This window comes from Gadus chalcogrammus, chromosome 9, assembly GCF_026213295.1.
Source record: "Gadus chalcogrammus isolate NIFS_2021 chromosome 9, NIFS_Gcha_1.0, whole genome shotgun sequence".
NCBI lineage: Eukaryota > Metazoa > Chordata > Actinopteri > Gadiformes > Gadidae > Gadus > Gadus chalcogrammus.
Genome location: NC_079420.1, coordinates 25,841,512 through 25,866,728, shown reverse-complemented (window position 1 = coordinate 25,866,728; position 25,217 = coordinate 25,841,512). Strand labels below are relative to the sequence as shown.

General features: G+C 45.6%; 2 protein-coding genes across 2 annotated transcripts in view; both read left to right on the top strand.

Moving 5' to 3' along the window:
- The window catches only part of swap70b (switching B cell complex subunit SWAP70b), a 69,701-nt gene extending 65,927 nt beyond the window's left edge, over nucleotides 1-3,774 (top strand). The window contains 1 exon segment of the mRNA XM_056599531.1: nucleotides 483-3,774. Within this exon segment, the coding sequence (XP_056455506.1) occupies nucleotides 483-592 (110 nt within the window). The 3' untranslated portion in view covers nucleotides 593-3,774.
- A 7,268-nt stretch (nucleotides 3,775-11,042) lies between these two features.
- LOC130389788 (intron Large complex component GCFC2-like) lies at nucleotides 11,043-16,118 on the top strand. Its single transcript, XM_056599726.1, has 2 exons — nucleotides 11,043-11,126; nucleotides 14,463-16,118. The coding sequence occupies exons 1-2, from the start codon at nucleotides 11,043-11,045 to the stop codon at nucleotides 15,552-15,554; spliced, it is 1,176 nt and encodes a 391-aa protein (XP_056455701.1). The 3' UTR covers nucleotides 15,555-16,118.
- Nucleotides 16,119-25,217: the final 9,099 nt, after the last annotated feature.

Genomic DNA, 25,217 nt, shown 5'->3' with positions numbered 1-25,217 from the left:
GGAGGGTTGGAGGAGGGGAGGGTTTGAGGAGGGGAGGGAGGGAGGGTTTGAGGAGGGGAGGGAGGGAGGGAGGAGGGGAGGGTTTGAGGAGGGGAGGGAGGGAGGGTTTGAGGAGGGAGGGAGGAGGGGAGGGTTTTGAGGAGGGGAGGGAGGGTTTGAGGAGGGGAGGGAGGGAGGAGGGGCGGGTTTGAGGAGGGGAGGGAGGGAGGGTTGGAGGAGGGGACGGTGGGAGGAGGGGAGGGTTTGGGGAGGGAGGGGAGGGAGGGAGGGTTGGAGGAGGGGAGGGTGGGAGGAGGGGAGGGAGGGAGGGTTTGAGGAGGGGAGGGTTTGAGGAGGGGAGGGAGGGAGGGTTTGAGGAGGGGAGGAGGTGAGGGTGGGAGGAGGGGAGGGTTTGAGGTGGGGAGGGAGGGAGGAGGGGAGGGTGGGAGGACCAGGGTCCCTAGATATCAGCTGAGGAAATGTTTTTGTGGTTTTGTCGCCAGGCAACAAGGGGCCCCAGAGGATCACCAACTGGGGCCCGGCGGCCTTCTCCGAGGTGGAGCTGAGCGTGCGGGAGAAGGAGTGGCAGGACAGGAAGAGGCCGGCCCAGTAGAGGCAGGAGGCCTCGGCCCTCCACTGGGGGCCTCAGGGGGACCAGGACCAGCCACCGGGCCCCCCGCTCTGCACCCCGTCGGAGTCTCTGGTCCACAGCAGTACTTGAAGAACGGTTAGCGTAGAGAGATACAAGGGCTCAGTATTTAATAACTAACAAAAACATTTCCATGTTTAATATCATTAATAGATAAATTTTTTATGCTATATCAGTCATATTGTTGGGTAATCAAAAGACAAAGTAAAAAATGACAAAAGCTAAATCTTTCATGGAAAACCTTTTGGCTTTGATCAGTTTTGGTATTCAAGTTCAAGTATTCAAGTTTGGTTGATTCAGCATTGGCCCAAAGAATTCACGGTATTTGTTGAGCAATCCCCGACCTGGAACTCATTTGTGTGCGTGATTTGGTCGCACGATCGTCACGGCTTTCATTGCACCGAGCTGTCTGAGTTCTGCTGGTGACATTGTTATCATCTCTCAGAGAGAATAGAGTACCCCTACAGTCACGTTTGGTAGGAGCAGCTGATAAGTGACTCAATAGAACATGTTCATTCAGTCTGTCCATTTGTCTGTGAAGTGCAGTCCTTTATGACTAATCTAAAACATGGACACGAATAAAACCTTAGATATCATGATGAGAGCGCAAAATGCAGGTTATTAATACATGTTTCTGATTGGTTTCAACTGCCCTGCCCTGAGTGGAATCAGCGGGCCCAGTGAGAGTCCCACTAGACACCAGCGTTCTGCCCTGGGTCATCTGGGAAGGCAGGGGTTCTGATTACGGCTGTCTTGGCGGAGCGCTGAAGAGACACGAGTACTCACGCACTACATACTCTTCGTTGTTGTTTAAAACCAACATTACTTTACTTGTAGCTTAGTTGGGAGAGAGATGGTCTCTCTGAATGTTTGGTCTCTCTAATTAAGAGATGTTCTCTATGATGGGTTGGTCTCTCTGACTGAGAGATTATCTCTCTGGTGGTTTGGTCTCTCTGATTAAGAGATGGTCTCTGATGGGTTGGTCTCTGACTGAGAGATGATCTCTCTTATGGTTGGTCTCTGACTGAGAGATTGTCTCTCTGGTGGTTTGGTCTCTGACTGAGAGATTGTCTCTCTGGTGGTTTTGTCTCTCTGATTAAGAGATGGTCTCTCTGGTGGTTTGGTCTCTGACTGAGAGATGGTCTCTCTGATGGGTTGGTCTCTGACTGAGAGATGGTCTCTCTGATTGGTTGAGTTACAGTATCAGTAACATAAAAAAAAAGTGATTAGATTAGATCAACTTTAATGTCTGTTTACGCAGAAATTTGTCTTGCATTACACATCTCTTCAATCCTCAATATGTAGGATTGTCGGGTCGCCAGCAGAGCAGCGTCATTCCGTCAGCTGAAGTTTAGTGGAGAGTATGATGAGAGAGGTGTGAGGACCTGATCAGTCGGGAACAATTCTTGTTTATGTTTTAGCTTACTTTACTTTAACAGCTTTAAGAAGATGGAGGGGACTTGTGTTCATAGATTAAAAGAGAGTCATTGTAACCTCAGGTGTCGTTATAAACCTTCTCCCAGCACGCACCCAGACCCTTCTCCCAGGGGGGGACCCTCTGACGTTTTGATGTCACAAAGGGAGGCTTTTGAAATGGACACCTGTTACAGTTTATGTGTGTGTGTGCGTGCGTGTGTGTTTGTGTGTGTTGAGTGGAAGCAGACATAATTAAAAAATATGGTTGAAAAACGAATATTTGACATATTAACGCACCTGTAATTCAAAACACACTTCCCTGAGGATGAAACATGTGTTTGAAACCCATCAACAATTGATCTTTCTTCTCCCTGGACGATTTTTCTTTAATCCAGGGCTTGTAATGTTTTCCTTTATTTAAACAGTTAACAGACGGCTCACACAATGTAGTCTTTCTTGCTAACTGCTGATTATTTTTAATGTTATGTTTTCACATTTTTGATACTGTTATCATGTGTAGTTACGTTGAATGTTGCATTGCTAATTTGGATTGTATGTAGGGCCAATATAAGTAAACACTGAAGTCGGCAATAAATACAATTATTCTGGATTTCTTTTCCATCGCAGATGACCTTTGTTTTGGCGCCAGGTGGCGCTGTTTCCCACTATGTCACATCTCTACTAGTCGGGGTCTTCATGACATCGTGTCTCGAGTAGACCCTCTCGTTTTCCTAAATAAGATTTTTTTTACATTATGGGATAGGTGACATTTCCGTCCTTGTTGAGTCTATACAATCCATTTGAAAACCTTAACTTATTTAAGGCCTACGTCATAAGAAAATACATGCCTAGCGCCCACGTTGATCTGTAAGACTAGCATCTAAATATTTTTATATGTGTGTGTATATATATATATATAGGCTACTTCATTAAATTCAAAGCCTGCTGGGGCAGCCAGATGACGTCAACGATTATTGATTGATTGATTCATTGATTATTCCCTGAATGTTCTCCGACTGCTGAGAAGGGTTAGTCCGAACAGGTTGGCGGAAGACCTTTCTCATAAAGTGATATATTTCGTTTCTGAGATAATGTACTTTTTTTTCAGATTGTTTGCTTTGTCTGTATTTTGGGGTATCTTCAAACTGATCAGACTGTTCTGTAAATCCTGCTTTTAAAAGTGACTTTTTGTGGCGTTCTTCAAACCTCGACCACTCCAGATGCCTCCTTGGATGGAGAAGGTCCTCCTTGTAGATCCATGGTTATCCACCCTCTCCGATCTTCTCACTTTCCTCAAGGTCTCCTCCACCTAATCTCGTGCGCTGCTCTTTCAGGTTGAAGAGACAAGAGAGAACAACGGGAAAGACCAAACAAACCCCCACTGATCGCGTCCCACTCAATCTGTTGTCCAGATGCGTGCGCCGTACCTCCGCGCCTCTGCGGTAACTCCGCTTTACGCAACGCTATGCCCTGTCGTAAAAGGCGAGCCTCTACTCCCCGCCCTCCGTTTTTTCCCCTCTCCCTCCCGTTCTCCGCCGGGACCCCCAGCAGCGTCTGCATCCCATCATCTCGCTCGTCTCGTTTAAACCTCCTCGCACTCATCAGCCCCGGGTTGCGAGGCTTGTGGCACGCGTGGCGCATTCCATCGTGGTGATGCGAAGCAGAAATGAATTAAAATCTCGATCTGGTATCCATCGCAGGGGGCCAGCGAGCCGAGGAGCGGTTGGGAAATAAAGGGGTCGATTGGGTCGTGGTCCTATTGAACCCCCGAACACACACACACACACACACACACACACACACACACACACACACACACACACACACACACACACACACACACACACACACACACACACACACACACACACACACACACACACACACACACACACACACACTCCCCTCCTACCACTTGATTCACCCTCTAAGTATGTGCAAATCTCAAATACAATGTGTTTGACAACGGCCGAGGAATCCAAAAATAGATACTATATATAGATAGATATACAGTATAAGTATATCTATGTTTAGGACTAATACTAATACATATACTAATATGAAGTTATGTATATGTACGAATTCTGAAGCGTTCAGGAATGCGGGGTATTTACAGTATGTTTGTAAACGGCGAGGAATAGTTCCTATTGTAAGGAACAGAGTTCGGTAAAGAACAGCGTTGGGTAAAGAACAGCGTTCCGTAAAGAACAGAGTTCGGTAAAGAACAGCGTTCCGTAAAGAACAGCGTTCCGTAAAGAACAGAGTTCGGTAAAGAACAGGCCCCTACCCCCACCTCCCCTACTGATGAGCCCAGAGGTGCTTCCGGCTCGGTCTAGCTGCAGCGACCTCAATAATGAAAGTTACCAAAATAGCCTCTCGCTGCAACGTTCAGTGTTACTGAGGATCGTCCCCAATGAGGCGCGGGGATGGACCACGGCAACACATGTTCCTCTCCGCCTCATAAAACAACAAAAGTCAAACTAACGGCGCTGTGCACCATGCTGTGTATAGTATCACTCCAAGTCGTCTTCCCCCTCCTACCACATACCTGCCGGCGACGCAGTCAGCCATCATTCAGGTGTGTCATTAGCCTGCCCTGGCTGTTAAACGTAGTCGTTTTGAACGACTACGTTTACAAAACTGACTCACAACAAGCGGTGAAGGCTTCTAGATAGCCTGTGAGGTTCAAAGGTGCCGTGGTGAGGCAGAATACAGGACGGAAAGATCTGTCTCTAATCAGCGCGTGGAAGCATACAGTGCGCCACAGGCAGCCCGGGGCCACGGGAGGGGAGCACAGCCTGATTAGTTCCAAAAGCTCCTCAGATATAAATAGTCTTAAAACGAAGAGATGAGATAAAGTTGAGACGCGGGCCACTCTCATGCATTTCATCAATCAGGTTTGGTTTTACAGTCGCACAGGTGTGACACAGACGAGTGACCAATTGCGTTCGTAAAGATGCACGCATTGTCCTGCACGCATATAGACACACAAACTTCAAGTGTAGCAAGATGAAAGCGGGGCTATGGTGGAGCGTGTCCAGGGAGAGTCTAGAATGTGCTTGCATTCTCTCTGTGGAATGGTGTACGTGACAAGGGGCCTCTGATCCGCTCACTCCCCCGCAAACACAAAGGAATGTGTGGCAAGGCGCAAATATGAAACACAAGTGTTTCTGGAGGAAAGAAAATCCAACCCCCATGGACAGTGAGCACACGTCTGCCAGCATTAGGTTATCCCGCTTCCCCTGAGCCTGACTTCATCTTAAGTGTTCTGAGTTTGTGATTGGCCCGCTGCCAGCTGTGTTTATCGGTTAATTAGGCAGAGCAGATCGATCCGCTCAGTACCGGAGTCAGCGGGCCACGGCGGAACCATCTCAGCGTGGATCCAACAGCGATACTCCTCAAGGCCTGTCTAGTGGGGCATGACCCAGGTAGAAACCCCTCCCTCCACCTCTAGTGGGTCATGACCCAGGTAGTATCAAGTGAAAATATATAAATCTGAATTAACTTCACTGAAAACAGTTTGATTGGAACGTGTTCACAGGTTAATACATGTCCTCTGTAGTCTGTACCACTGCAGATTCATTGTTATCTCATTATTTTCATTATTGTCATTCAAAAGGTTTTATTCAAAGTGACATAAAGTCAAATGTTTCACATGTTATTAAGGGTTAGGCATCATGTCTACAGGAAGTCCAAGCTTAGAACAACCACTTAGCTCTCTGTACCTTCTAGGGTAGAGAACTTACTAAACAAATCTTTCTTTGTTCGATTGAAGGGATGCGCTGGGACCAGAGTTGATGCAGACGACACATCCAACCTTGACCTCTATGACAGATGGGAATCCATGTTCACTTCGTTGCTTTTCCATTTTTGTGAATTATGTTTTAACATGGCAGATGTCACTAATGGGGAAGAATATTTTGTGTCAATCAACATTTTTCCACTGACCAAACTATCAAAAATGTTGAATGTCAGTTGTTGACACAGTATGATGTATTATGTGTCACGATTCTCACGAAGAACAAATAACCTGCATTCGTGAGAATTCAAGCTGAAGTATAACTTCACAAGATTAATTCGGTGAGGAAGAGTATTATTGGTACATTCCTGGCTGCCAAAGCAAGTTGGATTCTTCTTTTGGGGGGGGGGGGGGGGACATTAAAGTAGGCCGTTACAAACAGATTCCAGGGGAGGTCAGCAGCCCTCTGGGTGAGGGGGGGGCTCCACTCTGAAATATCACACATGTTTTCAGTGCACTATAGAACATGGAGTCCAGCCAAAAGGGGCTATTTATAAACCTGAGTGTAAGTGAATGGGGCCCCCAGCAGCCTGCACGAGGAGCAGGTGGTGATGAAGACCGACGCTGAGGCCGCTTGTTTTCAGATTGCAACATGAAGACCTGTCCTTCGTTGCCATGCGAGCAGCCTGAGGTCTTTATGGGCCCCATGTGGGGGTCATTTGTTCAGCCTACGGGGAAGTGTTCTGAACTAACCACCCTGTGGCCGCCTTGGTCGGGTGGCATCTCCTGTAGGTACATGCGGCAGGTCGGAGATTGTTGTTGAACAAACTAAAGGTTCTTGGACCAGCACTGAGTGCCTTCTCCATCATGGAGTCGTGATTGGTCCTCAGACAATATAACCTGGGGCTCAGAAGAGATGGATCAGCTTCTCCATTATTAACAAACACAAAGTTAGAGGTGAGGCTGAAACGCGGTTCTCTCTCTGAGCCATTTCAGTCTTGGCATGATGGATGCTCCCATATGCTGTTGCTGGATTTAAGTCAAATATTTTGGAATATCTCATACATTTTTAGAGATGTCATATTTAATTTATGTCTGACCAAAAAATGAAATACAAAATAATGAAAAGATTCTGGGTCAATTATTGTGGAACTGAACATTATCATCGATGATGTTGTGTGATGGATCGTTTCCGCGGTGAAGATGAGATGGACTGAGTTTTTTACCATGAGTTTGTGTTTCATGGATTAATTCATATAAATCACAGGACCTCCCCCATCCAGATACACAAAATATACTCTTTGTTTTTTTCTACTTTTGAGATGTCAGTACACACAAGTACCTGCGTTTGTTACACCAATGATGAAAGTACTAGGGACGGAACCCTGCAGTGGATCTTACTGCAGTCCTCAGTACGTCCCTGCCCTGACACACCTGGCAGGGACTACTGCATCTGGCCCTACTTGTACTCCTGAATTGTAATGCACTGACTTGTATTGTTGTAATGGTGGCCAAACTTTAATGCAAGTTGCTTTGAATAAACGCTTCTGTTGTAATAACAATGTCAATTCCCTATTCATTAAGCAGACTTCCAGCAGCAGGTCTGGGCAACGTGCTGGGACGCCTGTATGTTTTGGACATCAGTGATCTAACCCAATGCCTTCAGCTGGGACTCAAGACACCAGTGGGTTTCTAACCCAATGCCTGGGGCTCAGACACCAGTGGGGATCTAACCCACTGCCTTCAGCTGGGACTCAGACCTCCCGAGGCCATGAAGGGAGGCAATCATATTTGTCATGTATTGTGGTAACCTTTTTCACCAACCTAGAATATACGTCAAATGGATTAATAATCAATCTTTTTAATGTTGAATGCGAATTGGATAAAAGCGTCTTCTAAATGCCCTAAATGTAAATGAGTTGAATATGTCCAATAAACCTGGATTTGAAGTGAGTCTATGATCATACCTGCAGCATACAGGTGGTACGGTCTACTCTGTAGGATGTCCCTACCTGCAGCACACAGGTGGTACGGTCTACTAGGATGTCCCTACCTGCAGCATACTGGTGGTACAGTCTACTCTGTAGGATGTCCCTAACTGCAGCACACAGGTGGTACGGTCTACTCTGTAGGATGTCCCTACCTGCAGCACACAGGTGGTACGGTCTGCTAGGATGTCCCTACCTGCAGCACACAGGTGGTACGGTCTACTAGGATGTCCCTACCTGCAGCACACAGGTGGTACGTCTACTCTGGCCATCACCCTTGTCTGGGTGGACTCTGATATTTACTGGCCATCTCTATTCTTCATCCTTAATGCTATTTGCTTTAGCAAGAGCAATTCAACCCTCTTGCTTATTTTAACACTGGCGAGAAACAGAAATAGCGTTTCTATGGTAAAATTGTAGAATAAAGAGAGGCCAAATATCAGGGGGAAATAAAAAGTTTTGAATAAAGAAATATTTAAACAGATTACAATAAGATATAGTTTATCCATCGCGATTGGAGGGGGTGGATGGAAATCATGTTTGTTTGACTGCTTAACATACGTTTTGCCAGTGTTACTGGGATGAATTTGCCATTCTCCAAACTGTAAATAACAAACTAAGACAATTAATCACATTCAAAATAAATAACATGCAAACATTACTGGCAAGTAATATTTCTCTTCTAGCTGTCAAATACCTAACAGAAAGCTACTGAAGAAATTAACACAGTCCATGATTTGATGCAATTTAAAACCATACTCGAATGCACTGTCACGTATTAATTCAACCCAGATCTGACACATGAATTAATCATGTACGGTTTTACTTTCAGGGAATTTGGACAACATGCAGAATTACTTACCCTGAGGTCATAAACACACCGTCTTACTTTAGTTTGTTGCAGAATATTAATACAATCCTCTGCAATAGCTTTTGGTACATTTGATTTCTTTAACATTTAACATTTAACGTGAGCTAGGCCCTAAAAGTAAAGCAGCAAATTATTATTTACATTTTTTTACTTTAGAAAATTGAGTCACATGGCCACTTATAATGTTACTATAATATTATAGTAAGTGTTTTTTGATCCCTAATATATTCTGTCGGTCCCTTTGGGTGGTTCATCAAACACACACACACACACACACACACCCCACGCACACACACACACACACACACACACACACACACACACACACACACACACACACACACACACACAATGCAAACAACTCGACACATTCACAACGTACCGCGGTTCAGAGCCTCCATCCTTGGAGGCAGCGGGACAAACCACTGGGAACCCCGGGAGGGGCCAACCTGTAGCAGAGGTCCAACGCTCAGCCTTCCAGTGGTCCCCCTGGAGGGGGCCAGTGCTCAGCCTTCCAGTGGTCCCCCTGGAGGGGGCCGGTGCTCAGCCTTCCAGTGGTCCCCCTGGAGGGGGCCAGTGCTCAGCCTTCCAGTGGTCCCCCTGGAGGGGGCCGGTGCTCAGCCTTCCAGTGGTCCCCCTGGAGGGGGCAGCGCTCAGCCTTCCAGTGGTCCCCCTGGAGGGGGCCGGTGCTCAGCCTTTCAGTGGTCCCCCTGGAGGGGGCCGGTGCTCAGCCTTCCAGTGGTCCCCCTGGAGGGGGCAGCGCTCAGCCTTCCAGTGGTCCCCCTGGAGGGGGCCGGTGCTCAGCCTTCCAGTGGTCCCCCTGGAGGGGGCCGGTGCTCAGCCTTCCAGTGGTCCCCCTGGAGGGGCCAGTGCTCAGCCTTCCAGTGGTCCCCCTGGAGGGGGCCGGTGCTCAGCCTTCCAGTGGTCCCCCTGGAGGGGCCAGTGCTCAGCCTTCCAGAGGTCCCCCTGGAGGGGGCCAACAGTCAGCCTGGGGTTTTTCCACTCACAGCCGCGCAGTGGCGGTGACTTTCCATTGTTTACAGAGTAACAGAGTGAGTTTCCTTGTACTGAACAGGTTAAAATAGGACAGGCAGCTTCTTTGTAAACCATAAACATTTGAATATTCTGTTGCTATAGGCAACAAGTTAATTGTGTTGCCGGCAGAATTTTTTTAGATAATAAATATGTTACCATTGTGCAAAACCCACAAAGGCTTTGTTTTTAAATCTACAGTGCGTACAATTTGGTTGCATTTAGCTGTGCAGGCTTGGCTGAAATTGAATATAATATTAATCAGTGTGTAATCGCCTTAAATAAGAATTCTGTTTTGTTAACTTAAGAATGAGCACTTTATAGCTACATAGTGGGTCCTAACCCTAACCCTTTATAGCTACATAGCCGGTCCCACTAGGCTGTTTTATTCAGGGCTAGAGCCCCGGATCTTTTTTAATTAGCCCATAATCAAATTTTTGGGAAAAAAGAGAAAAGAAAAAAGACCAACTTGTTTTTTTTTTGTTTTTTTGCTTGCTTGCTTTACTCTCGAAACAAACATTGGGATTCCAGGGGCATCTCAAAATAAAGTAGCTTAGTCCTCCTAGATATAGTCCCTCTGGCAAGAGAATAAACGGTTTAAAAACATAAATTGTTTACCACCTGTGAATTAACCTATCCTATCCCCAGTCATATATATATATATATATATATATATATATATATATATATATATATATACATATATATATATGTTAGGTCTGTCCCACTTGGATTCATTTTACTCTGAAATAACTTGAATGGGACTTGAGATGTCTGGGGACAGGCAGCACAGCAGTCACGGCAGCTATTTAAAGCTATACTAAACTGCGTATTTTGTGTATTTGGGTAAAGCATTATGAAAAATCTGCATGCCGGTCCTAACACTAACCCTCACCCTACCTTTCACCTTATCTTCCAGCTTCTCTCAGAGGACTCCTCCATGCTGGCATGCATCCTTGAGGACGGGGAGGACGAGTACAGATGTGTGGTGGAGGACTTTGTCAGATGGACGGGGAGGTCGAGTACAGATGTGTGGTGGAGGGTTTTGTCAGATGGACGGGGAGGATGAGTACAGATGTGTGGTGGAGGGCTTTGTCAGATGGTCCGAGGAGAACCACCTCGAGCTCACCATCGGCAAGACCAAGGAGCTGGTGGTGGACTTCTGCCGGAGCAGGAAGCAGCCAATCCCCATTGCCATTAAGGGAGTTGAAATAGAGCAAGTGGACTCGTGCAGGGTCCTCGGAGTACGCATAAACAATGAACTGGACTGGAAAGACAACACAGAGGCCCTCTACCTGAAGAGTCAGAGCAGACTCTTCTTACTCAGGATGCTCAGGTCCTTTGACGTGTGAGGCAGGCTAGATGTCTATGGTAGCCAGCACGCTGTTCTTTGCTGGGGCGTGCTGGGGAGGAGGCATCAAGGCTGGGGAGTCCAGCAGACTCAACAAGCTGGTGAGGAATGCCAGCTCTGTTGTGGGACTAGAACTCGACAGTCTAGAGGTAGTGTTGGAGAAATTCAAGTCCATTTAAGGTATCCCCTCCCATTGCCTCTATGTTGAGCTGTGGCAGATTAGGAGCACCTTTAGCCAAAGATTAAATTCCCCCAAGGTGCAAGACGGAGCGCTTCAAGTGCTCCTTTTTGCTGGCAGCCATTAGGCTGTACAACAGGGCCTGATGTATGTGTATGTGTACGTGTTTGCATATGCATGTGTGTGTGTTTATGTATGCATGTATATATGTGTGTATGTTTGTATATGTATGTGTCTATGAGTATGAATGCATATATATGTATATGTATATGTGCATGTATGCATGTATATACACACACGTATATATATATAAATATATATATATATTAGAGCTGTCAGTTAAACGCGTTATTAACGGCGTTAACGCAAACCAATTTTAACAGCGTTAATTATTTTAACGCGCAATTAACACAAATTATTATTTTTGAAAAAATAAAATAAACTTGCTAGTTGCTTCTGAATTGTACACTGTGACGACCCAGTTGGGTCTTTGACCCCGCCCCTGCTGTGTATGCCTGTGTTCCTCTCCCTCCTGATTAGGAGATTGTCGGCAGGTGTGGGATGGACCGGTGGCAGTATAAAGAGCCTGCCCAGACAGCAGACGTGGCTTCTCCCTCCTCCCAGCATTGGCTTTCCTTTGTCTTCCTTTGTATTCACATGGACTGATATTTACATTACCTTTTTGGTTATTTACATTTATACTGACTTGCACCACACTCCTTATTGTTATGTTTATTATATAATAAATTACTTATTATTGTGAAAATAGCGTGGTCTCCCCGGTTTATGTGCATGCATGGAGCCAGCATGTCACATATGGGGGCTTGTCCGGGATCTGTTTCTGGAAGTGGGTAAGGTAAAGAAAATTTTCCTCCACTTGTTTTGGATTGGCAATTTTTGTCAAATTGGCTTTTTGTTTGTACTGACGGGTAGGAATTGCCTGGGCAGTGGCATTAAATGGAATTGGGGGAGACCCGCGCTAAATTAGTTGAGTTGGTTAAATGATAAATTGAGATTTTGGATTAATTGGTTATTTGGTTGATTTGCTGGGGAGGAGAAGAGCCAATTAGGAGGCTAGGTGTAGCTTCAATTGGGTGCAGGTGTGGCGGTTACCATGGAAGGCTGGTAGATTAGATCCGCTGGAGCAACTGATAGTCCTCGCGTTAGGAGTAGAGCGCTTACCGCTGTTTATTGTTTTGCCTTTGTTGTTTTTGTTTGTTATTTTTGTTGTGTCGGACGCGCTGGGGTTGCTTGTAACCAAATTGCTATGGGCACACCGAAGACTAGCTTAGAAGTAGGTAGGGCTGTGTTCTACAGTTAGATGCGGGGCTGCTCCGGTCTGGTGGGAAATTTGTTACACCTGTGTTCAATTGGTTGGCTGTTCGGTGCGCTGTAGCCTTGTTCTTTCATCCGGTTTAGAGCAACATAAGCAATTATTTGGTAAGCATTTGACAAGCATTGCTTAAAAGGGACATGGAAGCTTTTGTTGAGGCCCCATCGGAGGCTAAAGTTTATAAGTGTACCAAGCGACAATTGTGGGAGGTGGCTGAGCATTATGGATTGGAGGGTCTGGGGAAGGATTTAGGAAAAGAGGAACTACAGGAATTGATAAGATCGGCTTTGGTAGAGAAGTCTATTATAAGAAACTCAGACTGAGCCCTCTACACCAAACGACTCGGATGAAGATTCGCGTTCTGGGGACAAGGATTTGAGTTTCGAACAAAAAATGGCGCTCAGGCGTTTCGAGGCGGAGCAGAGGCATCTAGACCGTGACCGTGAAGCTGATTTAGAGCGGAGACGTCTTGACCGTGAGGTTGCTTTGGAAATCGAGAAGCTGAAACGAGACACGGATATCGAGAGACTGAGAACCGAGTCTGAACTTCAGAGAGAGAAGTTTAGATTAATTGCAGAGGGGAAAATGCGGGGTACTGAAGCTGGGGAGTCAAGATCGGGCGCAGAGGGAAACCTCTCTAATATGATTAGGTTTTTACCAAGATTTAACGACCGAGACCCAGACATTTTCTTCTCCCTCTTTGAGGGGATTGCCGATCAGCGGGAGTGGGAAGATGCGGAGCGCACTTTGCTTCTACAAGCAGTTCTCGAGGGGCGCGCCCAAGACGTATATGTGGCGTTGTCAGTGGTTGAGCGTAGGTGTTACAAGTCGGTGAAGGCAGCAGTATTGCGGGCTTACGAACAAGTGCCAGAGTTTTACAGACAGCATTTTAGAAATTGGAGAAAAGGTGACCGGCAAACATACTCTGAGGTGGCCAGAGACCTTGTTGGTTATTTTAACCGATGGTGTTCCGCAGTCAATGTAGTAACCTTGGAACAACTGAGTGATTTGGTGGTATTGGAGCAGTTTAAAAACATTGTACCAGAGCATCTGGCTGCCTTTATAAATGAGCACAAGGTTAAGACGGCCGCGGAGGCTGCCGTACTCTCGGACGAGTATGCTTTAACTCATAGACCTGTCATTCACGATCGGGATGTGCGTCGGACCACTCGGTACCATGGGAAAGATAGTGGTCAGGTTGTGTTTAGACAGGATTCCTCATATAGGAATAAGGCTGACAATGAAAGGTGCCATTATTGTGGTGAAAGTGGTCATTGGAAGAGGTACTGTCCGTCACTACGGAATAGACTTCCAACCAAGTCAAATTTCAGCGGGCCATCCTCCGCTAATGGGGTTGGATGCGTGGCGAATGTTCGGCAGTCAAACCCCACACCCAACGTTGAGCAGGTGAACAAAGACCCTACGGAGGGTACTGCCTCGAAAGGGGGTTCAGGCTGTGGGGTGTTGGATCTTCCTGGGGAAGGTCAGTGTTTTTCTGAATCCGCCATCGGGCACGTAGGTGAAGGCTACGGACCGTTTATTACGGACGGATTTGTTTCACTTGTAGGTAGTTCAGAGAAGAGGCCGGTAAAGATTTTGCGGGATACTGGTGCTACTGAAACTTTTGTTGTTGAGTCCGTTTTGCCATTCTCAGGGGTGTCGAGCACGGGGAATGTTGTGCTAATTCGAGGCATGGGAATGCAGACTATGTCAGTTCCCCTCCACCATATCGAACTAAGTTCTGATCTGGTGAAGGGGAATGTTGTTGTCGGCGTGTGCCCTGCGTTGCCTGTACTGGGAGTGCATATCATTTTGGGCAACAAATTGGCAGGAGATCGTGTCTGGCCAAGTGGGCCAGCACTACCAATAGTGACCATCGAGCCGTCTCAAAGTTCACAAGGCCGCGGTATATCGTGCAGTTAAAAGCGAGAAACGACCCCACCAAAGTCGGATCAGAGCGAAGGAGAAGATGCTCTTGACAGCAGACATTCTACTGGGCAGAAACAGAAAGCAAGCGCTGTGCTTAGTTTCTCAGAGGACAAAGACGCTGAAGGAGCGGAGTTTAAGCTAAGGAAGTCATCCGACAAAGCAATCGTTTTTCAAGCCAAAAGAAAAGAAGGATCATCAGCGAAGAATACCCACAGAAGCCGTCCAGTGCAACGGGCTCCCCTGCCGTCTGGTTCACCCAGGCAGGATTCTTCGAGTCCAGCCTCCCTTCCCACACCTGATGAAGAAGATAATAGTGATGGTTCTACATCATCGCTCTCAAGTTTGTCCTCCTCGCCAGCCTCTAATCACTCTGCTTACAAACCAGTTATAATCCCCAGTGCGAAAACCATCAAAACGGCCAGGAGGCAACGTCAAGAAGCAAGATCCCAGAAAGACTTCATTTCCCTGGGTAGGGATGGCCGGAGCTCTGCTGGCAGCACCCCTGACCGCCGCAGCAGGGACAGCGACCGCGACGACGACGAACCGGATGATTGCGAGCGAAGGATTGAGTTTGCCCCGCGTGCGAAGAGCGTTCGAGAGAGGATTGCGGAGAAACTAGGAAGCAGCGATGAAAGTAAATCTGACTCTGAGGAAGAGGAGCAGAAACTTTGGGAGGAGACTCAGATTTTCAAGGGACTCAAAAGACGTCCAGGTGAACAGAGTCCTTCAGGCAGTGAAGCCAGCAACTACAGCAGCAGCAGCAGAAGCCGGAGGAGAAACCAACACAGGCAGAAGAAGGCCGGCTTCAACTACCCAGAGAGCCTGCCGCCTGTCGGAGGCCTGAAACGGAGGCTTGAGGGAAATCTGGAGTCGCTGAAGGAGGTGCACCGAGCGATCAACTTGTTGGAGCTGGAGCTGCACACTCTCCTGGCAGACCAGATGGAGTCACTGTTGGCAGACCGGAGGAAGAGTGTCAGAGAGCGGGCTGCTCACCTGCAGCAGCCCTACAATATTCAGATTCGCCACATACGGGGCGTGGACAACGTTATGGCAGATGCTTTGTCCCGCGCTCCGGAGTTGATGGAGTAGGTGGTTGGTTTCATACATATAGGCATGGGGTTATTTCTCTCCTCCCCTGTCCCTCTTAAAGTGCTTTTCCGGGCCCGGTTTTGCTGTGGGACAGGAGTCTTGGGGGGAGATAACTGGGGGTAGTTGGGTTTTGATGTTTTGGATTGATTGGTTATTGTTTTTATTTTGATCGATTATTTTATGTGGTTGTTTCTTTGGAACAGAATCCCATTTAGGTGGGCTTCTGTTTTAAGGGGGGGGATGTGACGACCCAGTTGGGTCTTTGACCCCGCCCCTGCTGTGTATGCCTGTGTTCCTCTCCCTCCTGATTAGGAGATTGTCGGCAGGTGTGGGATGGACTGGTGGCAGTATAAAGAGCCTGCCCAGACAGCAGACGTGGCTTTTCCCTCCTCCCAGCATTGGCTTTCCTTTGTCTTCCTTTGTATTCACATGGACTGATATTTACATTACCTTTTTGGTTACTTACATTTATACTGACTTGCATCACACTTCTTATTGTTATGTTTATTATATAATAAATTACTTATTATTGTGAAAATAGCGTGGTCTCCCCGGTTTATGTGCATGCATGGAGCCAGCATGTCACAACACTCTTGACCTTCAAGCTATCTAGCTAGACCAGACACGGTACAAGTCCTTGGTAGATGAGGACATCATGGAACAGACAATAGTTGAAAGCTCTTTATTGCTGGAATTCCAATATGTATATTGACATTAGCGGAGATACCAACTGAAGTAGACCTTATTTTTGATAGGGAAAGAATGTAAACAACATTAATGATGCACTACATCTTGATCATTCAATTCAAAGAAGCAAGAAGCAGAGGAACCTAAACCAAACTTTGGCTAGCTGCTGCCATTGAAGCCTCCATGTTTATCAGCAGCATCGTCCAAGAACGTGACTAACAGGTTCTAAAGAACTAACAAACTTAGAATGTCTGCTTGGTCTTGTGAAATGTATCAAAACAAGCCGCATTTCAGCACATTCCTGAAGAAGTACAGCTCATGAACATGACAATAATGATGTATGTTGGATGAGATGGTTGACTCTTCAACCCCATCATGCACTAAACACTACAGCTACATTATTGTAACTGCCTGGCAAAACATTGATTATTATTTTAATGCATCTGTTTAACTGACTAGTCTAGTCATTCATCATTTTCAATCATACAAATTATTTTCCTGAAGGTGCTTTAAGTATTATTTGTTACAAATGGCCAAACCATCGCTCAGCTATTTGTGTGTTGCAAGAATGTCTGTTTTGAGTTGACTGCACCTGCTCCCGGCTAATTTCTGATTACAATATCCTTTTTTTTCGATCCCTTTCTGGGATTTGTTCAGGGAATACTCTTGCCTGTTAATCACATTTTTGTGAAATGCAACCCAAAATGTCTCTTTACAACTCTCGAATCTTAACTAAAGCACCTTAACTTAAAGGTGTCTTGTGTAGGATTTAGTGACATCTAGTGTCACTAAATAGCCGGGTAGGTAGAGAGACAGGTAGTCCATAAAATCATTCCATTAAGGGTAACTGAATTGATTGGATGGCTTTATTGCAGGTTTGCGACAGCCGCAGATACCGGATATATTTTCCGTTTTTGTCTGAATTAAATTGATGGATACACGGATGTAAGAAATAATTTTCTTCAATATTTGATTAGCCGAGATTTAACACAAATGTAAACAAATATGCTCCTAATAACCGTGCTCTATTCATCAATATTTCACATTAGGCTGTCACTTACAGTGCATCTCGATATTAGAAGCAGTTATTTCATGAGAAAATCAGGGGCAATTGTGTTGTGTGCTTTATTAAAGGTTGGGTAGGTGATTCGCTTTTTTGGCCATTTTTGCAAAATTACTTGAAATCCTTATCATAACCCGCTTACAGCCACTGAGTTAGAAGTACTGACATGAAAATTAAACAAGTCAATCATCTGTGGAACGGGCAGGGCTCGAAAAACTCCAGCCAATCATTTCCATTGCCACCGAGTTGCATTGGACAGTAAGTACGTCAATCAAACGGTCGTACTGCACTCCCCCTCCCCCGCGCCCCGCGCGCGACCCCTTCGTGCAGTACTCGTGACCCAGAGCTCGTGACCCAGAGCAAGCTCCTGTTTGTTGTTATCCTGCGGTAGCTACTGGAACTAGTTAATCCACATTTGGACCTTGCAGTAGAAGACAATTTCCATGGCAGACAAGACGCCATCATCCCCACCACCACCACCAGCAAAGAGAAGGAAAACTCTTTTTCAGAGAGTAATTGATAATAAAAACGCTGAAAGAGAAAAACTGAAATCAAGAATAATCCTAGGCGCTGCTTTCGAACGTTGGCGGCAACTGAAGGACGAGAAGGGTCTAAAAACCGATGCTTGTGTGGCGGTTGACCTAGTTTCAAAGTTTATACCGTTTATACTCGGTAATACCGGTGTGGAGACGAGTGTATTACTCGGTTTGAAAATGTCCACACCGCGGCAACCCTAGTGAAAACCAGGACTTCCAATACAATTATATGAAACAAACATACATTTTCTAAAAATAGTAATGATTTATGTGACCGTTTAATGTTTATATCATCTGGTGCAACCATAGCCGCGAGAACATATTCTCAGCAGGGGGTGCTGGGAGAAAAAAAACTCAGCCTGCACTAGACTCGCAACTCGTTACATTGATAAAAAAAGATGTATAGCAGCGCAGCTCAATTACACCAGTGCATGCGCGCACAGTTGAAAATCGATCGTTCACATCCAGCTGCTCACAGAACAAGTTTAGCGCACCACCGCTACCCTCACACTTTTTCATATAACCTTTTTTCAGCACTAGGTCATATGAGCATTAAATAAATGCTGCGTCTCAAAATGCCTTGGACAGCAGCGAGGATGACTCGCTTTGCCACGGGCCGAAACAGTTCGGAGCGACCACAGCCAGAGCGAACACAGCGGGGCAGAGGAGTGTCAGGAATAGTCTTTGGTGTACACATCAGTACGGCCTATTTGCACTACTGTTTAGTGGCAATGCAGTGTTTTATTCGATGCCTTTTTATTTTCGTATATTATTTCAATGAATACAATTTATTTATTCATAAAAACTGGATCTGGTCTTCAAATCTTTTTTCCAAATATAGGTCGTCTTACAATGGGGTTTGTGTTTATATTCGGACCAATACGGTACAGCGGGCGCTCACATGACGTTAAGCATTTCCTGGTGAATAATGTGACGCTTCAGAACCTAAAATCCCGTTTCTCCCCGTTGACACGACAACACATAACCGGCATTTTCAGAAATCTCCACTTTGGCCGGAGTTTTTAGAAATGATCGTTTTCTGTGATAAGACAGGGCCTCGGACAGGGGGTGTTGCAGCACCCCCAGCACCCCTACTTCCCGCGGTACTGGGTGCAACTTACAGCTGAATGTAGTGCCATGTTGTTAAACGAAAACATACGCTAGCCTGGCTCGCTCTCGCGCATCTCTGTTCGCGCTCGTGCATGATTGCGCGTCCATGTACTTGGAATGGGTGGAGTCAGAGGGTGTGTTCGAAACCGCCTACTTGCTTACTGCTTACTACCTACTAAATATTTGGCTTACTTCTCGAATCCTTAAATAATGATTGAGTAATCCATTTGAGTAATCGACGTTCAGAAGACCGTCCTTACTTAACCACCTCAGATGACGTGAATCAAATGACGTGTCAATAACCTACCGGCCGGGCGCCGTTAATAAATATTATAAATAAATATATAAACGTCACATTTAACGTCACAGTACACCTTCAACCTAAGGATTTGCGGTGATATGTTAAAACAATTATTAAACAATTATTAAAAGCACTGCTGCTGCGGCTCCCCGTTTAGCGCCATTGCTTCCACTGTTCTTTTGAATAGACGCAGTGCATTCTGGGGCAGTTGAGTACGTCTAGTAAGCTAGCGATGCTTACTCAAAATCTTTCCGGAAGTAGAAGACATTCGGATACTACTCGCTTACCTAAACTCGCTTACTAAGTTCTCGCTTACTCAATTTGACGTCATAGTTAGTAGGAGTAGTAAGCAAGTACGCGGTTTCGAACACACCCAGCGTTGAAGGAGAGGGGGTAGGACCATTTGAGTTGTGTATTTTCAAAATCTGCTGGCGTTTCGCAAATCACCTACCCAACCTTTAAGAACTTAGCATAGAGCAAATGGGGATTAAAAAACACTAGTTTAAGGGCAATAGAGTGGATTTCCAGTCAAATTATTTCAAGATTTGTATTTCCTTTGACGAAAAAAAAATATTTTTCTGTTTCCGTTTTTCGACAAAGGAGCATGACTGTTTTCCAAAATTAGCAAATGGAACGGTGTTGAAATAAATGGCATTGCAATAACTTCATCTAAATCCATTAGAGGCCCCTAAGAGTGTGAGTGGCCCCTAGGAACTTGGCCGTTAGACCCGCCCTGGGCGCCTTTGGAACCCTGAGCCACTGCATAAAACGGCGACTGATTCAAGTTCCCCATTTCAGGTGAGTTGGAGACGTGTGCTTTCTAAAGGCCCATGCATTGATTTGCTACATTTATCTATAGGCTGCTTTCCAACCTGCATACTTTTTCTGTTTACTTGTATTGCGTACTGCAGCTACCTTTACAAAGTGGAGGCTTCTCCAGGGAGGGAGGAAGATCCTCCTTAACATTGTTGAGAATAAAAAATGTAGATTACCCAGACTACCTTAATGAATCAAGGCCCTTAAATATGACTACTGTAATGTTTGTTTCCCTGGGTAAAGGGACGTTAGCACCCCCTATCAACTATTGAAAATGACTGCTTGAGGACGTTCCTTCCTCAGCTTCCATCGACCCCCTTTCATTTCCCCGGCAGTGTTGACGGCCGGTGAATAACATGGGAATAAATGCCTGAGAGAAGGAAATTCCTCCACTGAGTGGGTGAGACTAGCTAAGGGTCTGTATCGCGAAGAATATGAGAATATATATATGAGAAGCACAAACCCGCTCTGTCGTATGCCTCGTTTCCACCGAGTGGTTCGCTACTGTTCGTTGCGGTACGGTGCTGCTCTGTTTGCTTGTATTGGCGTTTCCACAGAGCGATGCGGTCCGGGTTACCATGCCGTCTGAAAGGGTGCCGAAAACGTTGAGCTACACAAGCCGTAATTCTGAAATCACTTTAAAAAAAAAAAGGTATTTGGTATGTCCAGGTCACTGATATCTTAGCAACACAAACAGCGAGGAGGATTGACTTGATCTATGAATGAATTCCCGTAATCTTAATTGTCTTAACACAATGACCAACATTCTGAAACATCTATTAACATCCATTTGCCTCAAACAATATTAGGCTTGCAGCATATGTAAATAGTTGTGAAATAATGTTCTTGTTGTTCTTTTAATTGTTTGTTACTCTGACCGTTCTGTTTAATATTGTGGAAAGGATGTTAGTGAATGATTCAGAGCATGAATCATCACTTTTGGTCTTGTATCTTCATTTTGTCTTAAAACAATTGTAGCAGAAAATAAACATAACCAAATGACCACCAATAGCTTCAGTCATTGAGGGCAAAAATAGGCCCAGATGTTTTTATTTAGTTTTACAAGTCAAGAGTAGGCCTGATTTGACCTATTGGCTTTGCACCCTTTTCTTCTGTCCTACAGTCCAACACATGCTGTCTACAAGCTTTCAAAGTATAATGCTGTATAGTGGATTTGTATCAATTTTATTCACATAATTATCCCTCCCTGCTATTTTGTAGTTCCCCAAAACACCCTGAAACAACTAGAGTCTCATATACTTATGCCATCATACACCACCAACAGTGCAAGCAGGGCAATGGCAACCAAGTGTGCAGTCCTTCCTCCTTCACTTTAAAACCCATCAGCCGCAGGGCCGCCCCGGTGGCTCAGCGGGCAGACCGCGTACCATTAAAGGCTCAGTTCTTACCGCAGCGACCCGGGTTCGATTCCTGAACATGGTCCTTTGCTGCATCTCTTCCCCTCTCTCTACTATAACTTCCTGTCTATCTTACTCTGCAATAAAAAAGGATAAAAAATAAATAAAAAAACATCAGCCGCCACAGCAAAGTACGTACTGTTGCACACATTACGAATACAATTGAGTCAAATAAGAGCTGATGTCGCTGATCAGAATACCTGTACATCACTCATCAACCTTCGAGGGCTCAGTCGATGTGACGTGTCCTCTGCTGCAGAGGATTGTGGCTTTGAAGAGCCTATAGCATGCTGGCTGCATACTGCGAAATGCGACCGGATGTGGTAAAAAATCCAGGTATTTTTGGTATACTGCATTTTCCATAATAAGTATTGGGACATGCTAAATCTTTTTCTGGCATACTAAATAGTATAGTAGCAAGGGTTTTGGAACGCAGGGATGGTCTACAAAACAAAAAATATATGAGGGATACATGCCGACCGATGTATTTTTTTTTTGAGTGATGGCTATATTTTGTTAGAAATAACATTCAATATGAATAAAAATAATATTCAAGGCTCCGTAATTTAGTTAGTCATAATACTAAGATGGTCAAACTATTCTACTAACTGAGCATTTACTCGGCTAAGAACTATTTTACAGCATGTTGTCTAATAAGTCGTTGGTGTGGCAGCATTTGGTTAAAAAGGACGACAAACTGCCTATTTTTCCTGTTTTTCCTGTCAACTATGGTGATTAACGCACAATAGGCTTCGAATATAAATGAGTCAGACTACCAGACCTGACCCGCATCGTAGCGTCATCCAGTGGGACCCAATCCAAAACTAAAAAAGACTTGGACCAGGGCCCCGTTTCCCGATAACGATGGATCCACGCTCGTACGATCATTCTCACGATGGATCTTGCGATCCATCGTCAATTTCTTTGGAGCGTTTCCCGAAACTCGTCTTAACATGAACGTGTGTTCACTGCACTCACGACGTTCGTAGGATTGGAACTGTCTAATGACACGGTGCTGAAATGAGCTCCGTAGGAGGGGGAGAAGCAGGAATGTTGCAGGAAAATGGGGTTAAAAAGCGTTAAAATATCTCCCCATCAAGGCCAACAGCAGAGTAGCCTACGAAAAGAATAGACTGCAATAATATGAATGCTAAAGATATCAAAACACAATTGATTAGGCCTAGGCCGATATCAGTCCTAATCCTAAATGCCCTGTGCGTAAATTTTTTCACGGCATTTGCCCCCCTGAAATAATTCCATAATACAAAAATCAAAAATAGCTTGTGTGACAACTACATTTATCTTAAAGATCCCATGCCATTCTATTTTATGATGCTTTAATAAAGGTATTAGTGGGCCACAAACACAGTATTCAAAGACGTCCCCGAAATTCAGCCGTGGTGCAGAGTTACAGTCACTCTGAAACAGTCGCACATTGAGCTTCCCCCAAACGCGCTGTTTTGGTGGGCGTGTCAAGGCAGGTCAAGGAGGGGGGTGGGGGTGTGGCCCTGAGCAGCTTGTAGCCACTACCATGCGCTCTGTATACGGTGGGCGTGTCAAGGCAGGTCAAGGAGGGGGGTGGGGGTGTGGCCCTGAGCAGCTTGTAGCCACTGACAGTACCATGCGCTCTGTTTACGGTGGATGTATCGCAATGGCTCGTAGAAACCCATATTATACATAGATATCTATATCATATAATATATAATATATATTATCACCTGGCCCTGAGCAGCTTGTAGCCACGGTACCATGCGCTCTGTTTACGGTGGATGTATCGCAATGGCTCTTAGAAACCCATATTATACATAGATATCTATATCATATAATATATAATATATATTATCACGGCCAAAAGCTGTGTGAGCCTCCAGACGATAGGTTATTATGAATCTCAAATGACCGCGTCTACTTCAGATTGATGTGGAAGTGGTAGAACCAGAGACGTCGGAGAACCCGACGAAGTCCTTTGTGATTCATTATATCGTCTGGACGCGCACACAGCTTTTGGCCGTGATAATATGTATTATTTGATATAGATATCTATGTATTATATGATATTATTTAGATATAGAGCAGAGCTCCAGGACTGTAACGCAAGTGTTGTACACTTCCTTGTTATTTGGATAACCGTTCTGCTGTTGGTGTGATGGCGCATAACACGTCGGACTCTCGTCTCTGGTATTTCTACAACGAGACTTGTAGTGGGGGTTTTCTCAGCCATGGTTGAGAATGAATTGGGGGAAAGGAACTTTGGCTTTGACTCCCTGAAGTAGGCTACATGAACCACGACATGGAGGAGAAAGGGATTGTTGGCCGCGAATGTATCCCGCTTGAGCCCTGCTTCCCGCCGCCTTGGCAGCGGTCAGCGCTAATCACCGCATCCTGATGCCGAGGCGGATTGTCCATCGGCAGCGAGGCTCCGGCGGGAGACGACCGCGGTCAACAATCCCTTTCTCCTCCATGTCGTGGTTCATGACTTCAGGGAGTCAAAGCCAAAGTTCCTTTCCCCCAATTCATTCTCAACCATGGCTGAGATAACCCCACTACGGGTCTAGTTGTAGAAATACCATAGACGAGAGTCCGACGTGTGATGCGCCATCACACCAACAGCAGGTTATCCAACGGTTATCCAAATAACAAGGAAGTGTACAACACTTGCGTTACAGTCCTGGAGCTCTATATCTAAATAATATCATATAATACATAGATATCTATATCAAATAATACATATTATCACGGCCAAAAGCTGTGTGCACGTCCAGACGATATAATGAATCACAAAGGACTTCGTCGGGTTCTCCGACGTCTCTGGTTCTTCCACTTCCACATCAATCTGTAGTAGACAGAACCGTGCGCTGCCTGCTGCCTGCTGCCGGCGCGAGGCACCACCGCCCGGCTGCCCGCTGCCGGGCTGTGGTGCTTCGCGGCGGTGGTGCCTCGCGGCAACCGGCGGCAGGCAGCATGTCGCAGTTCATGTAGTTCGATGTCGTTCTGCCATTGCATTCAAAATTCTGTAACTAGCCTGTTACTACGAACTAAGCAACTACCGTACACGTATTAGCATTTAGCACTAGCTCAATCACGACTCCTTCAGAATTCTTGTGGGTGGTTACGAACCAACCAAGTGGGCAGGGCCATGAATAATAATTTGACAACGCTACGTCACAGTGTCACCTTAATCAGATCGGCTCATTTCTTCTGCCTTTTTCCTTTCATTGCCTATTGCATTCAGCAGACAAACTGCATAGATTTCAAACTTACCACAGCTCACAAACTTATTCAGACCTATGTTATTTAACAAACAATAGGAAAAATTTGATTTTAATGGCATGGGCTCTTTAATGTGCTGATTTCTGAAATCTGCTTTGCGCAGCAAAGAGAGCCGACTTTATCTTATTCCGGTTTCATTGATTGGCGCACACTCTCTAGTCTAGAATATTTGTAGACATTAAAAATGCAACGTTCCATTCATTTATTATCATTCAAACGCAGAGGCTATAGGCATTGACACATGGCTATTGCTGACCCGATTAGGAGAGGTTGGTCTAGATCCTGCCCATATTGTTGGGCAGGATCAGGATCAAGGTCTTTTTACACTGCCAAGCCGGTTCGGTCGCAGTTTGGCATGCCCGGCGATTTCACCTTCTTATCTCAAGTTTCCTGTGTAAAACCGAGGGGGTCAAATCCCCCGTTCGTCAAGGGGCGGACTTTCTTGGTTCACTGGAGAAGGCG

Bases quoted from the DNA above. Each gene is read 5' to 3' on its own strand.
- LOC130389788 (XM_056599726.1), top strand. From the start codon at position 11,043: ATGGTAGCCAGCACGCTGTTCTTTGCTGGGGCGTGCTGGGGAGGAGGC. The intron at 11,127-14,462 runs GTGAGGAATGCC...TGCAGTTAAAAG, and splicing joins CCAGCAGACTCAACAAGCTG to CGAGAAACGACCCCACCAAA.